Genomic DNA, 19,802 nt, shown 5'->3' on the forward strand with positions numbered 1-19,802 from the left:
TAAGGTGGAACCTGGGACTTCTCGGTGGATTTCCTTCCCATGGCCTCTGCAGATCCAGGACCCTCTGAGACAGTGGGAGGTGGAGGGAAGGGGGCTCACAGATCACTGGGTTTTACCTCTTCAAACCTGACTTTGGAGTCCTCAGTGCCAGGAAAGCCACCTCCAAGATCCAGGATGTGCATCCGGTAGCCCAGCTCAGTCCCCATTTCAAATACCAGGCGCGCATCTGCGATGGATTGGGTAAAGGCCTGAGGATCGGAGGAGCAGCCACTTCCAACATGGAAACTTAAGAGAAAGAATCCTGCATTAAGTGGACAAACTTACTAGGGAGAGCAAGGGGAGAAGGGGTGGTGGGATGGGGGGAAAAGGAGGCAGAAAAGGAGAGGAAAAAGAAGGAAGGAAAGGAAGAAGGGAAGAGGAAGGGAGGGGAAAAGGAGGGGAAGGGGGAAAAGAGGGGGGGGAAAGGAGAGATAATAAGGGGAAAGGGGGAAAAGGCTATAGAGAGAGAGGAGGAAGAAGAGAAAAAGCAGGTGACTTAAAAACAAGAGATTAAAAAAAAGCTATTGGTGGTTGGTTGTTTTGTTTTGTTTTGTTTTGTTTTGTTTTGTTTTGTTTTGTTTTTAATGAGGAGGGAGGGAATGTCTCCTGACATATAAAATATTAGAATGAGAATGAGGCTTAGAGAATGAGCTCTCTCAGGTTACTGATGTAGAGGTGGGGGTCCAAGGAAGTTATGATACACACAGCTAATATTTTAAGGTCACATATGTGGTGGCATCACTAACAAGAGGCATCTAGGCAAGGAGGTTTCTGTAATCTCTCCCCTGCCCTTCCCCACCCCACCACACTCCTGAAAAGGGAAACTAGCTCTAAAGATCACCGAGTCAGTGATTAGTGCAAGGCCTTCTGGGATGCCTCCATCCAGAGGGGTCCCCAGATTCCTCCTAATAACAATAATGAATAATTTTAAGAGAAGCCAGCCTCAGTTAATGCAGAAACATTGATTAAGACAGAAATTGATTGGTAGATAATTTGTTTTTGCCTAAGAACTCACTTTACAGTTTCCAGAATACTCTCTCTTCCACTATTCTCAACAAATCTGATCTTTAACATTCCCGTGAAATAAATAGGGCAGGTATTAACATCCCCATTTGACAGATGCTGAAAATAAGGTCTAAGATGGCTAAATGATTTGACCAAGGTCACATGGCTAGGACATAGCACACCCAGTAAAGGAATCCATGGTTCCAATCCATACAGAGGAAGCAAGATTAGAAGCCTTTCAGGAGCCAGGTCACCTACTGGGAACCATCCACTCACCTAACACCCACCACCTCCATGTTCATCTTCTTGGCAGTTTCTAGCAGGTGTCTACAGGACTTCAGAGTAGCCCCGAGCTTCATGCTCAGGCGGGCAGGAGAGCAGGAGTCATCTGTGGCAATGCGTAAAACCATCCTGTGGGGAGACACGCACACCCCGCCCTCCCCGCTGGGTGGAGATCCACCCCCCCTCCACAGGATCCTCTTGCTTGCTGCCCTCCAGGATATCTTTCTTGGGCCAACTGGCTGTAGGCCCACCAAGTATCACCAGGAGGTGAGCCAGGGTGGGTACATACCCCACCAACCCCTAGCCTGAGGGGATCAAAGCTGTAACTTAGCCTGGGTTAATGTGTCTACTACTGTCCTACCACAGGCCACTATACTCTAGTTTTTTGTCTTCTGTCTTTCTCCCCCAATCTTTCCCTTCCCTTTTTCTTTCTTCCCTATTTTTACTATATATAAAAGATGCTACTACCAGATGGTAGGCAGGGAATTCTAAGCCAAAGACATGGAAGGCACCCTTGCCAGATAGCCCCAGGTAGGCTGGACTAGAGAGTGTGAATGGTGCTATCTGGCCCAACCCCCTTTCTACTACTGTCTGGAGGATGTCTCATACAGTGACCCACTGGTAAAAAGCAACAGACAAGTATATACATTTTCTTTTTTCATTAGCTACCTCCATCTTATACACTCCACTGCTCAAAAACCTTCAGTGGTTCCCCATTGCCCTTCAAAAGTATTCCAAACCTTTCCTCCACCCCTGGCATGTTCATGTCCTCCACAATCTGGTTCCAAGCTTATAATCTCAAAATAAACCCTGTATTCTAGAGTGAGTATATAGGAGTATTTATTGTTCAAGTTACCTGTGTGGCTACATATTGCCTTTAAGGAACACTGGCTAAGGGCCTCATGAATCTGTAGGACCCCTAGTTGGTGTGGTGTGGTACAGGGCAAATAGTACCAGCATCCTGAGTCAGAAGATCACATCTATAAAATGGGCAACATTGCATTCAATGGCCAATTTATTGCCACTCACAATAATCTATGCAGCCTCAGGTAAGCCACCTCTATGGGCCTCAATTCCTCATTTATAAAATGAAGAGTATTGTACTTAGATGACCTTTGAGATTCTCCTTCCTGCGCTGGAAGTCTGATCCTCTGATTGACCCAGATTCAAATCAGAATTCAAAATCTATGATTCTATCTCTACAGCTGTGAGGTGTAAAAAGCCAGATTCAGCAGAACAGCCTGCAACCCTCATCCTCAATGTGCCACTAAGAACAGTTCAAATTTCTATCACACCTGCAGTGTGCTGCAGCCTGTCCTATCTTGAAAGAGCAATCATTAAATTGTTCACTGTGAGTGTTTTACATCTCAGAAACTAACAAAACTACGAATCAGGGCCCATGATTACTGATTTGTTGACTTCTAGACTTTCAAAAAATGATGAAGATGTTTATAATACAGATTAAGCCTTAAAGTGTGGCAGAGATACATTTTCCCCCCAGAGAAGCCACCCCCTCTCTCATTGTAGGCAGGTATGCCTATGTGTGGTACATGTGACTGTTATTATTCTCATTTAATAGAGGAAGAAATTGAGAGGCTGAAAAATTAAATGACTTAGAATCATAGAATCATTCATATAAAACTAGAATAGTCCCCGAGGGGCAATCAGGCCCAAACCTCTCATTACATAAATAATAATAATAATAATAATAATAATAATAATAATAACATATATAAGGTTTGTAAAGAGATTTATAAATATTATTTCATTTTTGCTCACAATAACCCCTGGTAGGCAGGGGCTATAGATAAGAAAATGAGACACCCATAGAAATTGAGTAATTTACCCAGGATCACACAAACCAGTCTCCAAGCTCCAAGTCAAATGCTTTATCTATAAGGCCTCTTTTTTTGGTTTGTTTTTAACCCTTATTTTCTATCTTAGAATCAATACTCTAGTTTAAGACAGAGGAGTGATAAGGACTAGGCCAGTGATTCCCAAAGTTGGCGCCACTGCCCCCTGGTGGGTGCTGCAGCGATCCAGGGAGGCGGTGATGGCCACAGGTGCATTTATCTTTCCTATTAATTGCTATTAAATTTTTTTAATTTAATTTCCAGGGGAACTAAGTAATATTTTTTCCAGAAATGGGGCGGTAGGCCAAAAAAGTTTGGGAACCACTGGACTAGGAAATTAGGATTAAGTGAGTTGCCCAGGGTCACATAGCTAAAAAGCGTCTGAGGCCAGATTTGAACCCAGGTCCTCCTGACTCCAGGCCTGGTGCTCTATCCACTGTACTACCCCTACTTGTCCCTTATATTCCCTCTTAATAAAACACATAATCTAATCACAAAATCATGAACACTAACCTAATTACATTAAGGATAATCCAACACATTCATTTTCTACCTGAGGGAACTGGCCCTCAGATGGAAGAAATGATTATACCAAAGTCACACATAATTATTAACATGCATAGCCAGATACTGATACTAGGCTTCAAAATCCCAGAATTTAGGGAACTGGAAGGGATCCTCAGAGGTCATCTAGGCCAAGTTGCATCTGAACAAGAATCCCCCACACCCTCCTTATGACTCTATAATAGCCTGTGTTATAGTAGGAAGCACACTGGAATTCTCCAAGTTTATTCTGAGAACCTGAGTTCAAATCCCAACTCTGCAAGTTACTCCTTATTGTAACTTTGGGCAAGTAGACTAACCTCTCTGAGACGTCTGTTTCTTCATCTCAGTAAGGTGAGGGGAGTTAGATTAGATGACCTCTAAGATCCCTTTTAATTCTAAATCTGTATTTTGGGGAAATGGCCATTGAGGTGTATTCTAATTCTGAAGTTCTTTGAACTTGATACTCTGAACTCTCTCATTATGAATGGTCACCCAGCCATGAAGACTCTCAACAATGGGGGACATTTCTCTCTCCTCCCAAAGGATCTCAGTCTCTTTGGATAGCTCTTATCCTTGGAAGTTTTCCTTACAATCAGCCTACCTGGCAGTGGGGTGGGACCTCGCCACCTTCGCCAGTTCCACCTCGTTGTCAAAGCTGAGCATTCGAATGCCAAGCCTAGCGGCCTGCTTCACCTGGGCAGCCTGCTTGCATGGGCTGGTATAGATGATCTTGTGGGCAGGGACCCCAATGTGCCGCAACAGCTCCATCTCTGCCTACAAGGAGAGTAAGACACTGAGCTTTGCCCTTCTCATCCTGGGCTGATTCCAGTAGGCTGTCCCACTACCATCCCATGAATTAATCAGAGACTTGGACTCAAGAAGTCAACATTTGTGTTAAGACTTCACGTGGTGGATAAGAATTCAATGAAAGGCTACCTGGGCCAGGGAATAGACAGCCAGTCTCAGAGTCAGGAAGACCCAGGCTGGGTTCAAGTCCTGACTCTGGTGCAATACTGACTGGGTGACCCTTCTCATGATGCCCCTAAGTCAACTCTTTAGGAGTAGAAGGTACAGAGGCAAGAGCTTCTGAATGGACAGAGGGAGTTTCAAATTGGGAATTCTCTTTAAGGAATGGAAGGGCAGGGATGGAAAGGGAAGGGAAGGGAAGGGAAGGAAAGGAAAAGAATGGGAAGGAAAGGGGAAGGGAAGGGAGGGGAGGAGAGGAGGAGAGAGGAAAGGAAAGGGAGAGAGAGAGAGAGAGAGAGAGAGAGAGAGAGAGAGAGAGAGAGAGAGAATGGAAAAGGGAGAGGGAGAGGGAGAGGGAGAGGGAGAGAGAGAGAGAGAGAGAGAGAGAGAGAGAGAGAGAGAGAGAGAGAGAGAGAGAGAGACAATGGGAGAGAGAGAGAGAGAGAGAGAGAGAGAGAGAGAGAGAGAGAGAGAGAGAGAAATTTAATTTGACAAGACTTTTGCTCATCAATCCAGTGACATGGTCATCCTTGCTATTCCTTAAACAAGTGATACTCTATTGCCCGATTCTGAGCATTTTCTCTGGCTTTCTCCTATACCTCAAATACTCTCTCCCCCTTCACCTCCACCTCCTGGCTTCCTTCAAGTTCCAGTTATAGTCCCACCTTCTACAAGAAATCTTTCCTGATCTCCCTCCAGTGCTTTCCCTCTATTATCTCCAATTTACCCATTATAGATCTTATTTAGCTAGTTATTTGCATGTTGTCACCCCACATGCACTATAATGAAGGCAGGAACGGTCTTTTGCCTGTTGTGTATCCCCAGAGCTCCCTTAGCACAGTGCTTAGCTCCCAGTAGGAGCTTAAGTGTTTACTGGCTGATCGATTAGTAAGGCAATCCCACCAACTGTCTTTAAAGAGCATCAATGTTCCACCAGAAGAGCCACAAGGGGGCATCCTCTGCCACCTAGACCAGGAGTCCCTGAGAATGAGCCTCTAAACAGAATGTTGCATAATTTCTTCTACCTGAGCTTGTAGCATCCCTTCTATCTAAAAATGGCTAGAAAATGGAAGACATTTCTGTAAAGGGTGTAGAAAAAAGGGTCAACCTGCCTCTTAGCATGAGACTCCCTGCCCCAGCCTTCAATTTCCCCCACCCTCTCCCAAACCCTCCAGAAGATGAAGCCATTTAGTCACTGGGTGGTGGATCAAGCCCAAGTCCCTGCAGTTCCCCTACCACCACCACCCTGAGCCCTGAGAGAGTCCAAGAATCTAAAGTCCCATGAGGGTTTTCTTCAGTCTTGGGACAGAAAGGAGAAATGAGAAACCAGCCAAAGCTATGCTCTACAAAGGAGAGAGTGTTTATATGTATGTGTGTGTATGTATATATATTTTATATATAATTATTTGATTTATTTTTATGTATATGTATGTTTTTATTTTATTTATTTTGTATTTATATATATATAATAACTATTATATATAAATATGTATGTAATCATTATAGTCAGGCCAGATTTCACCCCCAGGCTCATTCTCTCAGTCTCAATCAAGCCTTATGTCCTGCAATGTAACCCACAACCTAGATTTACCCATCTTCCTCCCCTCTGGTGGGTCCAAATCCTAACATTTTCTGTTGTCTTCCCTGGCCATCCTTCGCCCAAAGAGATTAATGATGAATGTTATGAGAGCCCAAGAAATAATGAGACAGATGATTTCAGAAACACACCTGAGAAGACTTATATTAACAGATGCAAAGAGAAGTGAGCAGATTCAGGAGATCGTTATACATAGTAACAGCAATATCGTAATGATGACAGACCATGAAAGGCTTAGCTACTCTGATCCGAGACAATTCCAAAGGACTCAGGATGAAAACTGCTATCTACTTCCAGAAATAGAAGTGAAGGATTCTAAGTATAAATCAAAGCATATTGTTTTTCACTTTTTTTTTTGCTTTTTTTGTGGGGACAGAGGAAGGGGCAATATGAGTAATATAGAAACATGTTTTATATAACTTCATATATATAATAAGTATTATATTGCTTGTCTTATCAATGGGTGGGGTGAAAGGCTAGAGGGAGGGAAAGAATCTGGAACTAAAAATATGTTAATGAATATTATAAACAAATAAATTTTAAAATAAAAATATAATCATAGCCCTTTTCAATTTTCAAAATGCTGTAAGGAATCTTAGGGAGTCATCTAATCCAACCCCTAACTTGGATCTAGGGATGTGAAGTAAACCTTGCCCTAGGACACAGTCAGTAATGATAGGGCTCAAATCTAATTATAATTGCTACTTATAATGACCCTACACACTAGACTGCTGCCTTCTTTAAAAATCTTACAACAGGACTGCTGTTCTTATGATAACAATTGTTTCCTACACAGGCATCTTTTCACATTTTAGTTCCCATTCTATGATGTTTTAAGATTTACAAACACTTTTTTTTTTTTACAACAGTCCTGTGCAGTTAGTATTTAGTTTATGAATCTCCATTTAACAGGTAAGAAAAGTATGGCTCAGAGCAGAGTAATTCCAGGTAGGAAATGATAGAACTCTAGGACTTGAATCCCGAATTGAGTGTCATGATTTTATTTTTTAATAACTTTTCCTTTTTGATTGCTGTTTTTGAATTTCACATCACTTAAAATATTGCAAACACTTTCCCCCAACATAATCCTCTTGGTTCCTCCTAAAGCACCTTTAGCCCAGAATGCTTAGTGTGCAACAACAGACACTCAATAAGATTAGGAGGCATATTTTAGTGATGATAAAAAAAAAAAAGGCTTGGCCTTGGGCAAGTCCCATATGCCATTACTGACAATGTAGATCACTTTGAGCATCACTAACTTCTTCCTCTCTAGAGCTCAGCTTCATCCAACTGTACTAGGAGGAGGATGGATTATATCCCTTTGCCTCATCCCCCTCCATCCAATATGATTACCAAAATCTCGCCAATTAATTGTTACCCTCCAATATCTATTACCAAAGCCTGTCCATTTTACCTTTGCAATATCTCTCGAATAATTGCCCTTCTGTCCTCTGCCCACTGCCATGACTCTAGGGCAGGTCCCTAAAACTCACACCTGGACAGTGCTAGTGGGTCTGGGTCTTTCTGCCTCAAGTCTTTCCCCACTCTAATCTATATTCTTACTCAGCCATCAAAATGATTTTCCTAAAGCCCAGGTCTGATCATGTCACCTCCTGCTCAATAAACTTTTTCCTATGGACTCCAGGATCAAATACAACAACCTCCATTTGGCATTCATAACCCAATCCCCACCTAGCTTTCCACCAGTGTACAATCTCCTCCCACCAATGTGCTCTGCAATTCAACCCTTGCTTCTCTCCTTAAACAAGACACTCCATCTCCTGGACTATATTCATTTTCACTGACTGTCCCCTGTGTTTGGAATACTAGCTTTCATCTCTTCCTCCTGGCTTCTCTAGCTTCCTTTAAGTACCAGCTAAAATCTTACCTTCTACAGGAAGCCTTTCTAATTCTAATGCCTGATTATTTCCTAGTTATCCTGCATATGTTTATTATATCATTTTTTATACCCTTTAGTCTTAGTATTAATTCTAAGACAGTAGACAGGGTAAGAGCTAGGCAACTGGAGTTGTGTCTTTCCCAGAGTCACAAAGAGAAGAAGTGCCTAAGGTCATATTTGCACCCAGGTCCTCCGGACTCCAGACCTGGAGCTCTTTCCACTGTGCTACCTAGCTGCTCCTTAGTTAATTGTTTTTGTGTTGTCTCCCCCATTAGATTGTGAGCTCCTTTGTGGGAAGCCAATAAGAGAATAGATAAAAATCTGAGACTCCTCTTTTGACCCCTTTTATGATCCACACCTTTTCTTATTGAAAAACATTATAGCCTTCTAGGAAAACTTTAAGTTCTTAGTAAACCAGCACTTAATGAGTTAACAGCCTTTTTTCACTCAGCAGAGTAAAGCTGCAGCTGTGGGTATATCTCTCTAACTGCTCCAGGCATCCCAAGGTCACGGAGTGGCAAGCTCAGGAAAAATAACTTTTAGATAAAGTGAGGCTCATTTTTAACCTTGAGACTGTTTCTCATCCGGCATTATCTTCGTAAGAAAAATTCTTTATAAAAAACTATAACTTTATTGTGCTTTGATGTGACATAATTTGTGTTTCTGTGCAAATGCAAAGTTTCAGGGGGGTTCTTTTGTGTGAAATGAGTCTTGAAGTATATATAATAAACTCCATGCTCCTGGAGCCAGAGCTGGAAGCATGAGGTAAAAGACCACTCCCTTGTCCTGTCCTTATTTCTTTATCAACTAAACTGTCCTTATCAGAGATGATAAAGAGATCTCCACACTCCTTGACAGCAGGAACTGTCTTTTGCCTTTCTTTGTTGTGTTTCCCATTGGATGATAAGCTCCTTGAGGGCAGACTGTATTTTATTACCTTTCTTTGCATCCCCAGTTCTTAGCATAGTACCTAGCACATAGTAGGTGCTTTTAAATAATTATCCAATGAATGACTTTAAGCTTCCTCTTAAGAGCTAACATTCTATAAGTTCAGCATCCTGTGCTCATTACATTCTAAGGTTTCTCACCCCACCTTTTCCAGCTTTGATAAGTCCACATTCTAAGGTTCAACTTCCAGGTCTGACAACTTCTTAAAATAAAACAGGATTCCTGAGGTGGGTCAGGTCAGAGAAGGAAAGAGAGAGGTTATCTTTACCTTATTAGCACAACTGAACCCCAGCCCCAGCTCAGCCAGGGCCCTCAGCACCCCAGGGCTGCTGTTGCACTTGACGACATAGAAGGGTCTGACACGGGGCAGGTTCTTCAGAAAACGAAGGTGCTTCTTCACCACATCTCCCAGGTCGGCCACAAAGAAGGAGGTACCTTCATCCTACCCAGTGAACAGGAATGAACCAGAATTGAGGCCTAAGGTCCCTGCCCTTCCTCAGATCCCTCCCTCACCCAAACAGGAAACCTCCAAACATCTCATCACTACTCCAGTAGAAAAGGCTGTCACGGCTGGGTTTCCATCATCTATTTCATTATTACTGGTCTAACAGTTATTCAAGACTAGAATGCCTGGGCATACCCTCTCTAGGGCTCATTTCCTCCACCTAAAAATGGGAAGAATTGTCTAATTAGAAGCTCAAGATTCAGAGCTGGAAGGAACTTTAGAGATTAACTAGCTCAATCCCCTTTATTTGGTAGGTGAAGAAAGTGAAACCCCAGAGAATTGAGTTAATTGTCCAATATCATTGGAAACTGATGGGAAGTCTCTTCTTTACATTCCCGTAATTAGCATTTATGCATCTGTCAAATGAGGGTCCCTTCCTTTTAGAGGTCTCTAAGGTCTCTTTCTATCTCCACAGCTATTAGCTTTTATCTTTTCCTACTTTCCACTCCAGCTTATTTATTCCTCCTATCTATATAGATCTTGGGATTTGGTTTGCCCATCATGCAGCAAAAAGTTTCAGATTCCTCTGCCTGGAATGAATTCACGAAAGGACTGTCATCTGATACTACCCAGTCTTATCCCATATATTATTATAAAATACCCCTTTGGAGGCAGCCAAACTAAAAACATTCTTCCCCTTTTCTCCCCTTCCCTTTCTCATGCCTCTACTTCCTTCCCTCCCTCCCCCATCCTTTCCTTTGTCTCCCCTTCTTTCTCCTCCCCTCCCCTTCCCATATCTCCCCTTTCTTCCTCTCCCCTCCCCTTCCCAGGTCTCCTCTCTCCTCCTCTCCCTTTCTTTTCCCTCCCTTGTTTCTTATTCCCCAGTGCATGCCTTGGGCTCCTTGGTGCTTTGTTTGCTTTTCCCTATACCTAGAATGTTCTTCCCTTCCCTGTTCAGAGAAATATGTAGGAGTTCTTGTGACCAAGGCAGGGACCCCAGATAGGCACACTTTTAATATCAGAAGAAAATGATGAGTTATCTATCAAATGGCCACTTGAATCCTTGAAGGTTTTTGGAATCAACACTTTCACCTATCCCAGATGCTAGAGAAAGATGACAACCCACCCCCAGCCCTGCCATCGCCCTTAATTCCTCCCTACCCACACAGCCCTCTAGCCCAGTGATTCTCAGGATCATAGAAGAATAAATTCAGAGTTAAAAAGTGCCTCAAAGGTTTAGTCTGACCCCTTCCCTTATTTTATAGGTGAGGAAAGTTAAGATTTAATTTAGCGACTTATCCAAAGGCATCAGGCAGTAGTGAAAGAGCTGGGATGCTCACCTAGGTCCCAAGAGATTCCCAATTCAGTAATTCTCCCACCCTACTCCATAACCCATCTTTCCTAGTAGCTAGAGCCTCTGGATCTTCCCCTACCTGCACTGCAGGGGATGAAATTATTCCCCTCCTTTTTTCCTACCTGTGGGCCCCCCAGGGTCAGCTCCTCCAGCAGGTCTCTGGTGGTGAAGCCCTCCTCCACCATCACAAAGTCTGATTCACTCAGGTAGCCAGCCATGCTTGGGAGCCACGGGGAATGCTAGGTGGACCGGCTCCCGCCGCCGTAGAAAGTATGCAACACACTGCCAGGGAGAGAAAGACAGGAAGAGAAGGCCCCAGGAGGCCCACAAGCAGTAAGCTCACACAGCTTAGGGGCCTCAGCATCCCTAGGCCCCAGTCTATTCCCTGAAACATGTGTCAGTGGAGGCTGGATAGCTTGGGGGAAGAGAAGGAGGCAAGCAGAATCCAGTAAAAGGCCTGGGATTTCAGGGTCAGATGCTCAGGGGCCCTGATAAAAGAACTGGATATTGTCAGAACAGAAGGATGATGCGTTGCAGAAAAGTATCCAATTGGGATTGAGAAGACCCGGTGACCTGAGCTCTAGGTACCACTTTGCTCACACTGCCTGCCTTCTCTCTCTGTCTGTACCTCAGTTTACCTATCTTGGCCAAGACCTCCACTATGCAAGATCACCTCTCCCAGGTCACCCTCCCGTTAAGGCTTCCTTAAAGCAGGGCCCCCACTTACCGAGCCCCGTCCTCCTTGTGGGGGGGCAGAGCCAGGTGCGATGCTAGGGGGGCTCGCAGGTGAGCTCAGAACTTGTGCAACACCCCGAGGAGTAGCTGCTGCTGGGGAGCTGAGGCCCCTGTTTCCAAAGAAAGAACGAAGAGGGAAGGACGGGAAGGGGTGGGGGGGGAGGAGGAAAGAAAGGAACAGTTAATCAGAATGGAATTGGGGGAAGAGGGAAGGAGAGGGAAAGATCTACAGTCCGAACCTCCCCCATTTTACAGACGGCAAAACCGAGGCCCAAAGAGTATCAGCGACTTGTTCAAGTTTGGGGAGGGGGAGGTGGGGGGAAGACCGGAGACCCGGCCGAGAGGGAGGAGAGGGGTGATGGCCCGCTCTATCCCCAGCCCCTTGGCATCATCTCCTTCCTCCTCCCTTCGACTCACCTTAAAACGCATTTACACGGCTTCTGCCCATAGGTCTCCCCAGCGAGTGAATCGGATACCGGCGCCTCCGCTCCCCCCGCGGCTCCGGCCCGGCCCTGCGGCCTGCGCCCCGCCCGCCCGCAGCAGCGACTGATTCCACACCCCGCCTCCCGCCAGCCTCTCCCCTTATATACCCCCACCCCTCCCCGCGACCCCTCGCCCCGCCTCCTCTGACTCTTCCGTAGCCCTGGCAACCGGGCATCGCCAGCCCATTGGTCGATTCTGACACAAAGCATTCGTCCCCGGCCGCCCCCTCCGCCCCACACACACTCACCTCAGCATCGTCCCCCACCGCCTCCTCTGCTTCTTGGATCTCTTCCCCTCACTCCCCTCGTTCACGTCCACTGATCCCACCGCGCGTCCCGTTACAAAGGCAGGTAGCTGCCCCGCGACCTGCAGGCCCCAGAAGGAATGGCCCAGACAGTCTGCCTGATAGTGATGTGGGAGGAGGAAGACTTCCCAGCCGAGCAGACCTTCCCCTTCCAGGGCTCAGTTCCAAATCCAGGGCAGATGGGTTGTTCATCCATCCCTTCCGGGCCCAGATCCAATCCCACCTCCTCTGCCCTGCTTCTCCCACTCATCCCAGCAAAAGAGATACTTCCCTTCTCTGAGATAGCCTGTATCTGGTCAAATTAACGGTCGGGCGGGAATCTTGGGATTTCATAGTCAGGAGGGATCCAAGATCATACTTCAGTCCTTTATTTAAACGTTGAGGAAACTGAGGTTCGCCAAGTGACTTTCCCAAGGTCACCCCATCAGCAGCAGTCAGGATTCAAATCCAGGTTCACTGAATCAGATCCAATGTTGTTTTCCAATATTCCACACAAGATGGGCTTTTGGATACTTGCAACCAGCCCTAAAACCCAGCTCTCTATAGCTCCCTTGGCTCTTGCCACTTAGATACAAAGGCTGAAGCTCAAAGGACCTCATACTGTCAGTGCTCTTTCTAGATCTCTTGCCAGACCCAGCAATGACTGTGAACACATCACTTTCCCCCCTGCTCTGTAAAAAGGACCAGGGGTTAGACTTGGGTGCCTCATTTGCTAAAAATTAAAAATTCCAAGAGAAGGAATAGCTAGTTGGTTCAGTGGATAGAGAACCCAGCCAGGGGCTGGGAGGTCCTGGGTTCAAATCTAGCCTCAGATATTTCCTTGCTGTGTGACCCTAGGTAAGTCATTTAGCCCCATAACCTAGCCCCTACTGCCTATCTGCCATAGAACCCAAAACATAATATTGATTCTATGACAGAAGGTAAGAATTTAAATTTTTTTTCAAAAGATTGGTTTCTGAGTAAGAAAAACTATTAATCAGTCTAAAAATACCCAATAAATTAATTGGTCAGTTCTCCCAGCGATCAAAGACAAATTTATTCAGTATCTTGAGTATTTTGAAAGCTCATTATTCAGCCCTCCCAAAGACATCTTTAATTGGTGGATACCTAATGAGGAGGTAGGTTTAATAAGTTTTCAGTTCCTCCTTGATCAAAGGATTCCAATACCTAGATGAAGAAATCAATAAGGTAAGCCTGGTAAAGGATGACCTCCATTTATCCAATCAGGGACTCAAGGACATCCCCCCTTACATATTTGGCCTGAACTATTGTTTACTAGATAAGATGGGGTTCACAATCTTAATCTCAATTATCCCAGAAGCTGCTTTGGGGCAGGGAATGTTCTTAGAATTGTCAGGAACAAAAGAATAAGGAGCAGAGGCTTGAAAAACATAGTAATCCCTACAATGACAACAGAACATTATTTAGAAATAAAAATGATACAAAACTAAAAAGAAATCTTCTCGCTTTCTAGCTCCAAGATTCTTTTCAAAACAGGAGTGTATAATCCCTTTAGGCCCCCTAAAGTTTAGGGGGAGATATAGTGCTTAAGCATCCATAGCATCCTAGAGGTAGATGTCGCATGTTAGAGGGCATCTAATCTGAGTCCTTCATTTTACAGATAAATAAATAAAGGCCCAAGAGGGGTAGTGACTTGGCCAAGGTCACAGAGGCAGTAACAGAGGAAGGATGTGAGCCCCCATGAGTCCTCTGACTCCAAAGCCACTATTCTTTTTTTTACCACACCACAGTTTAGACACAAAACTTAAATGAATATATTTCTTTGTAATCCCAGTGGTCAGCACAGAATTGAGTAAATAGAGAGCACTGACCTGTATGGGAGAAGAGACTGCAAAGGATTTAACCCCAATCCCTAGACCTAGATGATACACATTGGCTTCCAGAGATTGATGGTGCAATAGAAAGATGGTTCTGATTCAATTTCTGGTTTTGCTCCTTAATCCTCGTGTGAATTTGAGCAAGATGTCTAACCTTTCTGCCTCAATTTTCTCATCTATAAAAAATGAGGGAATTGGATCTGATGGTGAATGAGGTCATTTTCAGCCTGGAATTTCTCCTGAATTTCAACTTCTCCAAGCTAATAGCACTGCATTCAACTCTCCAGAGGCTTTCCTTTCATTATCAATTGGCAAGCATTTATTAAGCAATTATTATGTGCCAGGAAATATACTTAGCACTGGGACTGAAAATCTGAGAGGAAAGTGGTCCCTGCCCTCTAGGAGATCATATTCCAATGGGGGAAAACAATAGGGGCATATGAGTATAAACAAAATACAAGGTAATTTTGAGGAGCAAGAGCAATTTTGGGGAGCATCAGGAAAGGCCTCTTGCAGAAGGTGGTGTTTGTGCTAAATCTTGAAGGAAACCAGGATTTCAAAAGGCAGAGGTGAGGAAGGCACATATTCCAGCAATAAGGAATGACTGATGCAAAGGCACAGAGATGAGCATTGGATGTTGTTGTTCAGTCATTCATGTCTGACTTTTCCTGAACTCATTTTGGGGCTTTCTTGACAAAGACACTGGAGTAGTTTTCCATTTCTTTCTCTGGCTCATTTTGCAGATGAGGAAATTGAGGCAATCAAGGTTAATTGACTTGCCCAGAACATGAATCATGTAACCATGGAAAAATATTATAAATTAATTAAATAAATAATTTTTTTCAAATAAACAACAACATGTATAAAACCCAGTGGGATTGCTCATTGGCTACCGGAGGGGGGGCGAAGGGAGGGGAGGGAAAGAACACGAATCATGGAACCATGGGAAAATATTCTAAATTAATTAATTAAAAATTTTCAGATTGACTTGCCCAGGGTTACATAGCTAATAAATGTCTGAGGTCGGATTTGAACTCAGATCTTGTGACTCTAGGCCTGTTCTATAAACGGCTCCACCTAGTTGCCTCATTGGATGTACCAAGCATCAAGTAGGCCAATATGGAAGTAATGTAGGGTGCCAAGAGGGTATTAAAGTATAGGAAGACTAGAAAGGTGCCAAAGTGCTTTAGTAGTTAAACAGAGGAATTTATATTTGATCTCGTTGGCAAGATCAAGAGCCTATGAAGGTTTTAAGTAGGGAATGATATGATTGGACCTTCACTTTAGGAAAATCACTGTGGCAGTGGTATGGAAGGTGGACTGAAGGGAAGAGGCATGGAACAGAGAGGTCAACTAGAAAGCTATTGCACTGATGTCCAGGTAAGGTCCTGAACTATGTAAAAGATCATCTAGCAACTTTAATTTATATTCACTATTTTATGCCTCTGTACAACTGTATATTCTCTGCATGTAATCCTACTAGAAAATCATTATTTCAGTGAGAAGTTATAAGGAATAATACTAGTTATTAATTGATTGAATAATTGTGTATGAGAATCAGTCATCGATAATCATATTGTAAATAAAATAACAGAAAATCTCTTGCAGTGCCTTGCAAAACTATCCTGCCAAGGGAAGTTTTACGCTTGTCTCCAGTGTCCTGGAATGTGTCCAGACATTATGATATCTCGGTTGAGTCTGAAGCTACAGTGACCTTGGCCATCTTTATTTTCACCATATTTGAATGGATGATTACTTCATAGAAAAGAGATAAGAAAAAGACCTGACTTTGAAGAGAGGACTTTCTAAAAGATGAAACTCTGGTTGCCCCTTCTGAGAAGAAATATTCAGAATAGCACGCCTTTAAGTGGGTCTGTGTAATCTGACTCTATATATACCAGTTGACAAATGAGCTCTGGATCTTTGGCCCATCTGGGATGGCTTGGACCTTGGCATTTTGTAATTTATAACTTTCAACAATAAAATGTCAGTATAGCACACTTTCCAGCATTTTTTTTGCTTTCCAAAAGCATTTATTTTTCATTTTATAACCATGATGGTGACTGTACAAGTGGAGAGGAAGGAATATAAAGGAGAGTTAGAAATAAGATTTGGCAAATGATTGGGCCTATGAACAGAAGAATGTGAGGAGGATTCAAGGATAGCATGGGAGTTGTCAATCTGAATAACTGGGAGAATAGTCATGCCCTCAACAGTATGGATGTATGGAAGGAGGATGGGTTGGAGGTGGGAGGTTATAATGAGTTCTATTTTAGATATGGTAAGTTTGAAATGCCCCCTTAGACTTTGAAATAGGCAGTTGGTAATGCAGAACTAGAACTCAAAAGAGATATGGATGGGATATATAAATTTGGGAGCAATCTGCATAGAGATGATCATTAACCCACCAAAGTTGGTAAGGCCACGGAGAGAGAATATAGAGATAGAAGAGAGTCCAGAACAAAGCTTTGGGACACTTCTGTGGATAGTGGCTATAAAATAGATGACGAGTCTGTAAAGGAGAATGAAACAAATAGGAGGAGAACCAAGAGAACAATGCCATGAAAACCCAAGTGAAGAGGGTAGTAAACAGTGTTAAAAACAAAGATGTCAAGGATAAAGATTGAAAAGTCACCATTAGACTTACAGGCTAGGAGATCATTGATAATTTTGGTTTAGGCCTAGATCCTTTGCATTTCAGAATATTATATTCAGAATACCATAGTCAGAATATCAGAACCATGTAGAATGTAGAAACTGCCAGGTCTGGTGTAATCCTACCTTTGGTTCCACAGTATTTGAATCGTTTCCTCCTGGCTACATGTAGTAGTTTTTCCTTTGCCTGGGATTTTTTTGCTATGATAGTCCTGGGAAATAAGACATTCAGGGTTTATTTCAGGGTGGGAATCAGTGGATCTTTTCAACTTGTATTTTCCCCTCCTTTTCAAAGCTATTCAGGTAGTTTTCCTTGATGATGATGTAATTTCTTGTATGCTATGCTCAGGATTTTTTTTATCAGAGCTTTCAAACATTCTGATGATTCTTGGGTTGTCTCTCCTGAATCTATTTTACAGGTCAGTTGTTTTTCCATGGAAGTAATACAGATTTTCTTCTGTTTTTCATTCTTCTGATTTTGTGTATTGTTTCCTGATGCTTTGTGGAGTCATTAACTTCCATTTGCTCAATTTTAATTTTTAAAAAGTTATCTTCCTTGAGCTTTCGTGTTTCTTTTTCCATTTGGCCAATTGTAGTCTTTAGAACTTTTTTTCATTAGTGGTTTTTTGGGCTTCCATTTCCATTTGGTTCAGACTAGGTTCTAAGTTGTTAATTCTTTCTATCATTTCTTTTATATTTTTAAATTTCTTTTCAAATTCTTCCCAGAGTTCTTCTGAGGCCTGACATCCTTTCTCACTTTCCTTTGGAGCTTCACATGTTTCCTTTTTTGTCATTATTGTCCTCTTCTGAGTTTATATTTTGATTTTCCTTGTCACTAAAATAACTTTCTAAGGTTGGGGGGGTTTGTCTCTTGCTCACTTTCCAACTTGTTATGTTACCTCCTCATTACCTTATGTATCTGTTGAGGTTCTGCTCTGCTCCTAGGATAGAGGGAGCTCTACTCCAAGCTTACTATGTAACTTTCTCTGGTACTTTGGATAGGCATTGTGCTTGTGTCTCTCAGTGTGCACTTCAAAGGGATAGCCCAATTGGTTTCTTGTAGGAAGACTTGCAACTGTTTTATCTAACTGGATTTCAACCTCCCTGCTGTTGGTTTCCTTGTTGTCTCCTGTGCTAGGCTGTTCCCTGACCGGTCATTGCCTCAGGCCATGTGGGCTGGTCCTACCACCACAACCACAGCTATTTTTTTGTCTTGGGCCACATGGAATCACATAGAACTGGCATTGGGTTGCTACCCTGTCTCATTGCCCCAGGCTATTTGGCAGCATCTGGATTATTCCCCAGATCTGCCTTTTCAGTTACCTCAAGCCACATGGAAGCCATAGGACTGGAGTTGGGCTGCACTCAGTATGCCATTTCCTTGCCTTTGGCAGTGGTAGGAGTGGTCCCCATTCTGCTGGTTCCTCCATTACCACACTCCCTGGGATACTCTCCCTTCTCACCCCAGTGAAGTAATCCTTGCTGTTTTCCTTTGTTTTGAGACACTTTATTTTCCATTTTTGTGTGTTTGGAGGGTTTGTGCAATCCAAGCTTCCCTTACTTGGCCATCTTAGCTACCAGCATGCCTCGTAGATAAATGATCATTGGTAACTTTGGAAAGAATAGTTTCAGTTGAGTGATGAATTCTGAAGTCAGATTGTATGGAGTTAGAGAAGAGGAAGGAAAATACCAAGTATAAGATGGGTTCTTCAAAGAATTTGGCTAAGAAAGAGAGAAGAGATAGAATATGACAGTTTGAGATGGTCAGATCCAATGAGTTTTTTTTTTTCTGAGGATGGGTAAATGGGTATATTTAGAGATAACAAGAAAAGAACCAGTAGATAAAGACTGAAGATCAGTGAGAGGCAATGATAGCTAGGGAAATCTACTTAAGAAAATGAAAATGGATCAAGTCAAAGATGTATATAAAAGGTCTGGTCTTGTGGAGAGAAAAGCCACCTTGTTGTTGGAGACTGGAGTAAAGGACAAAATGGTGGGAGATGTCAGTAAGTCATGAGAAGAGACAGAAAGGTTGTCAGGTGAGGAGAAACTGAGAAAAAGTAGTTCTCAATAGATGATCTCAATTTTTTTGTAAAGTACTTTCCAAACCAAACCTGAACTCCCAAGACCCCCTAGTACTCTAATCTCAATCCCTTAGTGCCTAGTTCCCTGAGTTCTAAGACCTGCTGTTCCTAATCCTGAATTATCTTCCCTCTTCTTTTGTCACTTCCCTCACAACTGGATACCTGAGTCTATCTTCTATTTTCTTTTCCCACCTCTACCCCCACACAGTCCATGGTTACATTGTCTTGTGGTTACAAAAGTCCTGGTCTTCCTTAATCATTTGCTTTTTCATTTCCCCTCTCCCAATGGAAGAAAAAACATGGAAGTACAGATAAGTGTTACAACTATTTTATAAATAGAATATAACCTCACACAAAGACAAAACCATCCATCACAGAGGCAGGCACTTGAGTGATTCAGCAACAGCAAAAAGAGGTCTCTAGTGGAACATCACAGGACTCTATGCATGACTATTTAACATTTTTATTAATGATTTGGATGAAGGCATAAATGGCATGCTTATCAAATTTACAAATGATCCAGAATTGAGAGGAATGTACTGGAAGTCATAAACAGCATCTGAAACTGTCTTATTGGTCTGAAACATGAGCTATAACCAGAATGTAATGAGGTGAAATTATACTACATTACTTCAATGTTGTGTGGCTCATGGTGGGTACTCCCTAATTTAGTGTAGATTGCAACCCCTTTAGATACTGGCAGATGGTCTATTTAGAAAAATCCTTACCTTCTCTCTTAGTATCAGTTCTAAGACAAGAGTAGCAAGA

The 19,802-nt window shown here is 43.0% G+C and overlaps 1 protein-coding gene across 2 annotated transcripts in view; it reads right to left on the reverse strand.

The window, feature by feature from the left end:
• The window catches only part of AZIN2 (antizyme inhibitor 2), a 35,070-nt gene extending 23,917 nt beyond the window's left edge, over positions 1–11,153 (reverse strand). Inside the window, exons 1-5 of one of the 2 annotated variants that reach the window (XM_044671431.1) lie at positions 11,058–11,153; positions 8,014–8,022; positions 4,327–4,499; positions 1,321–1,455; positions 117–285 (exon numbers count right to left, since the gene is read on the reverse strand). In XM_044671431.1, coding sequence (XP_044527366.1) covers positions 117–285; positions 1,321–1,455; positions 4,327–4,499; positions 8,014–8,022; positions 11,058–11,153 — 582 coding nt within the window. Of the gene's footprint in view, positions 1–116; positions 286–1,320; positions 1,456–4,326; positions 4,500–8,013; positions 8,023–9,404; positions 9,579–11,057 lie in introns of both variants that reach the window. The other variant, XM_044671430.1, reaches the window with a different exon arrangement.
• Between the last annotated feature and the right edge of the window lie 8,649 nt (positions 11,154–19,802).

The sequence above is a fragment of the Gracilinanus agilis genome, chromosome 3 (genome assembly GCF_016433145.1).
Source record: "Gracilinanus agilis isolate LMUSP501 chromosome 3, AgileGrace, whole genome shotgun sequence".
In the NCBI taxonomy this organism is placed as follows: Eukaryota; Metazoa; Chordata; class Mammalia; order Didelphimorphia; family Didelphidae; genus Gracilinanus; species Gracilinanus agilis.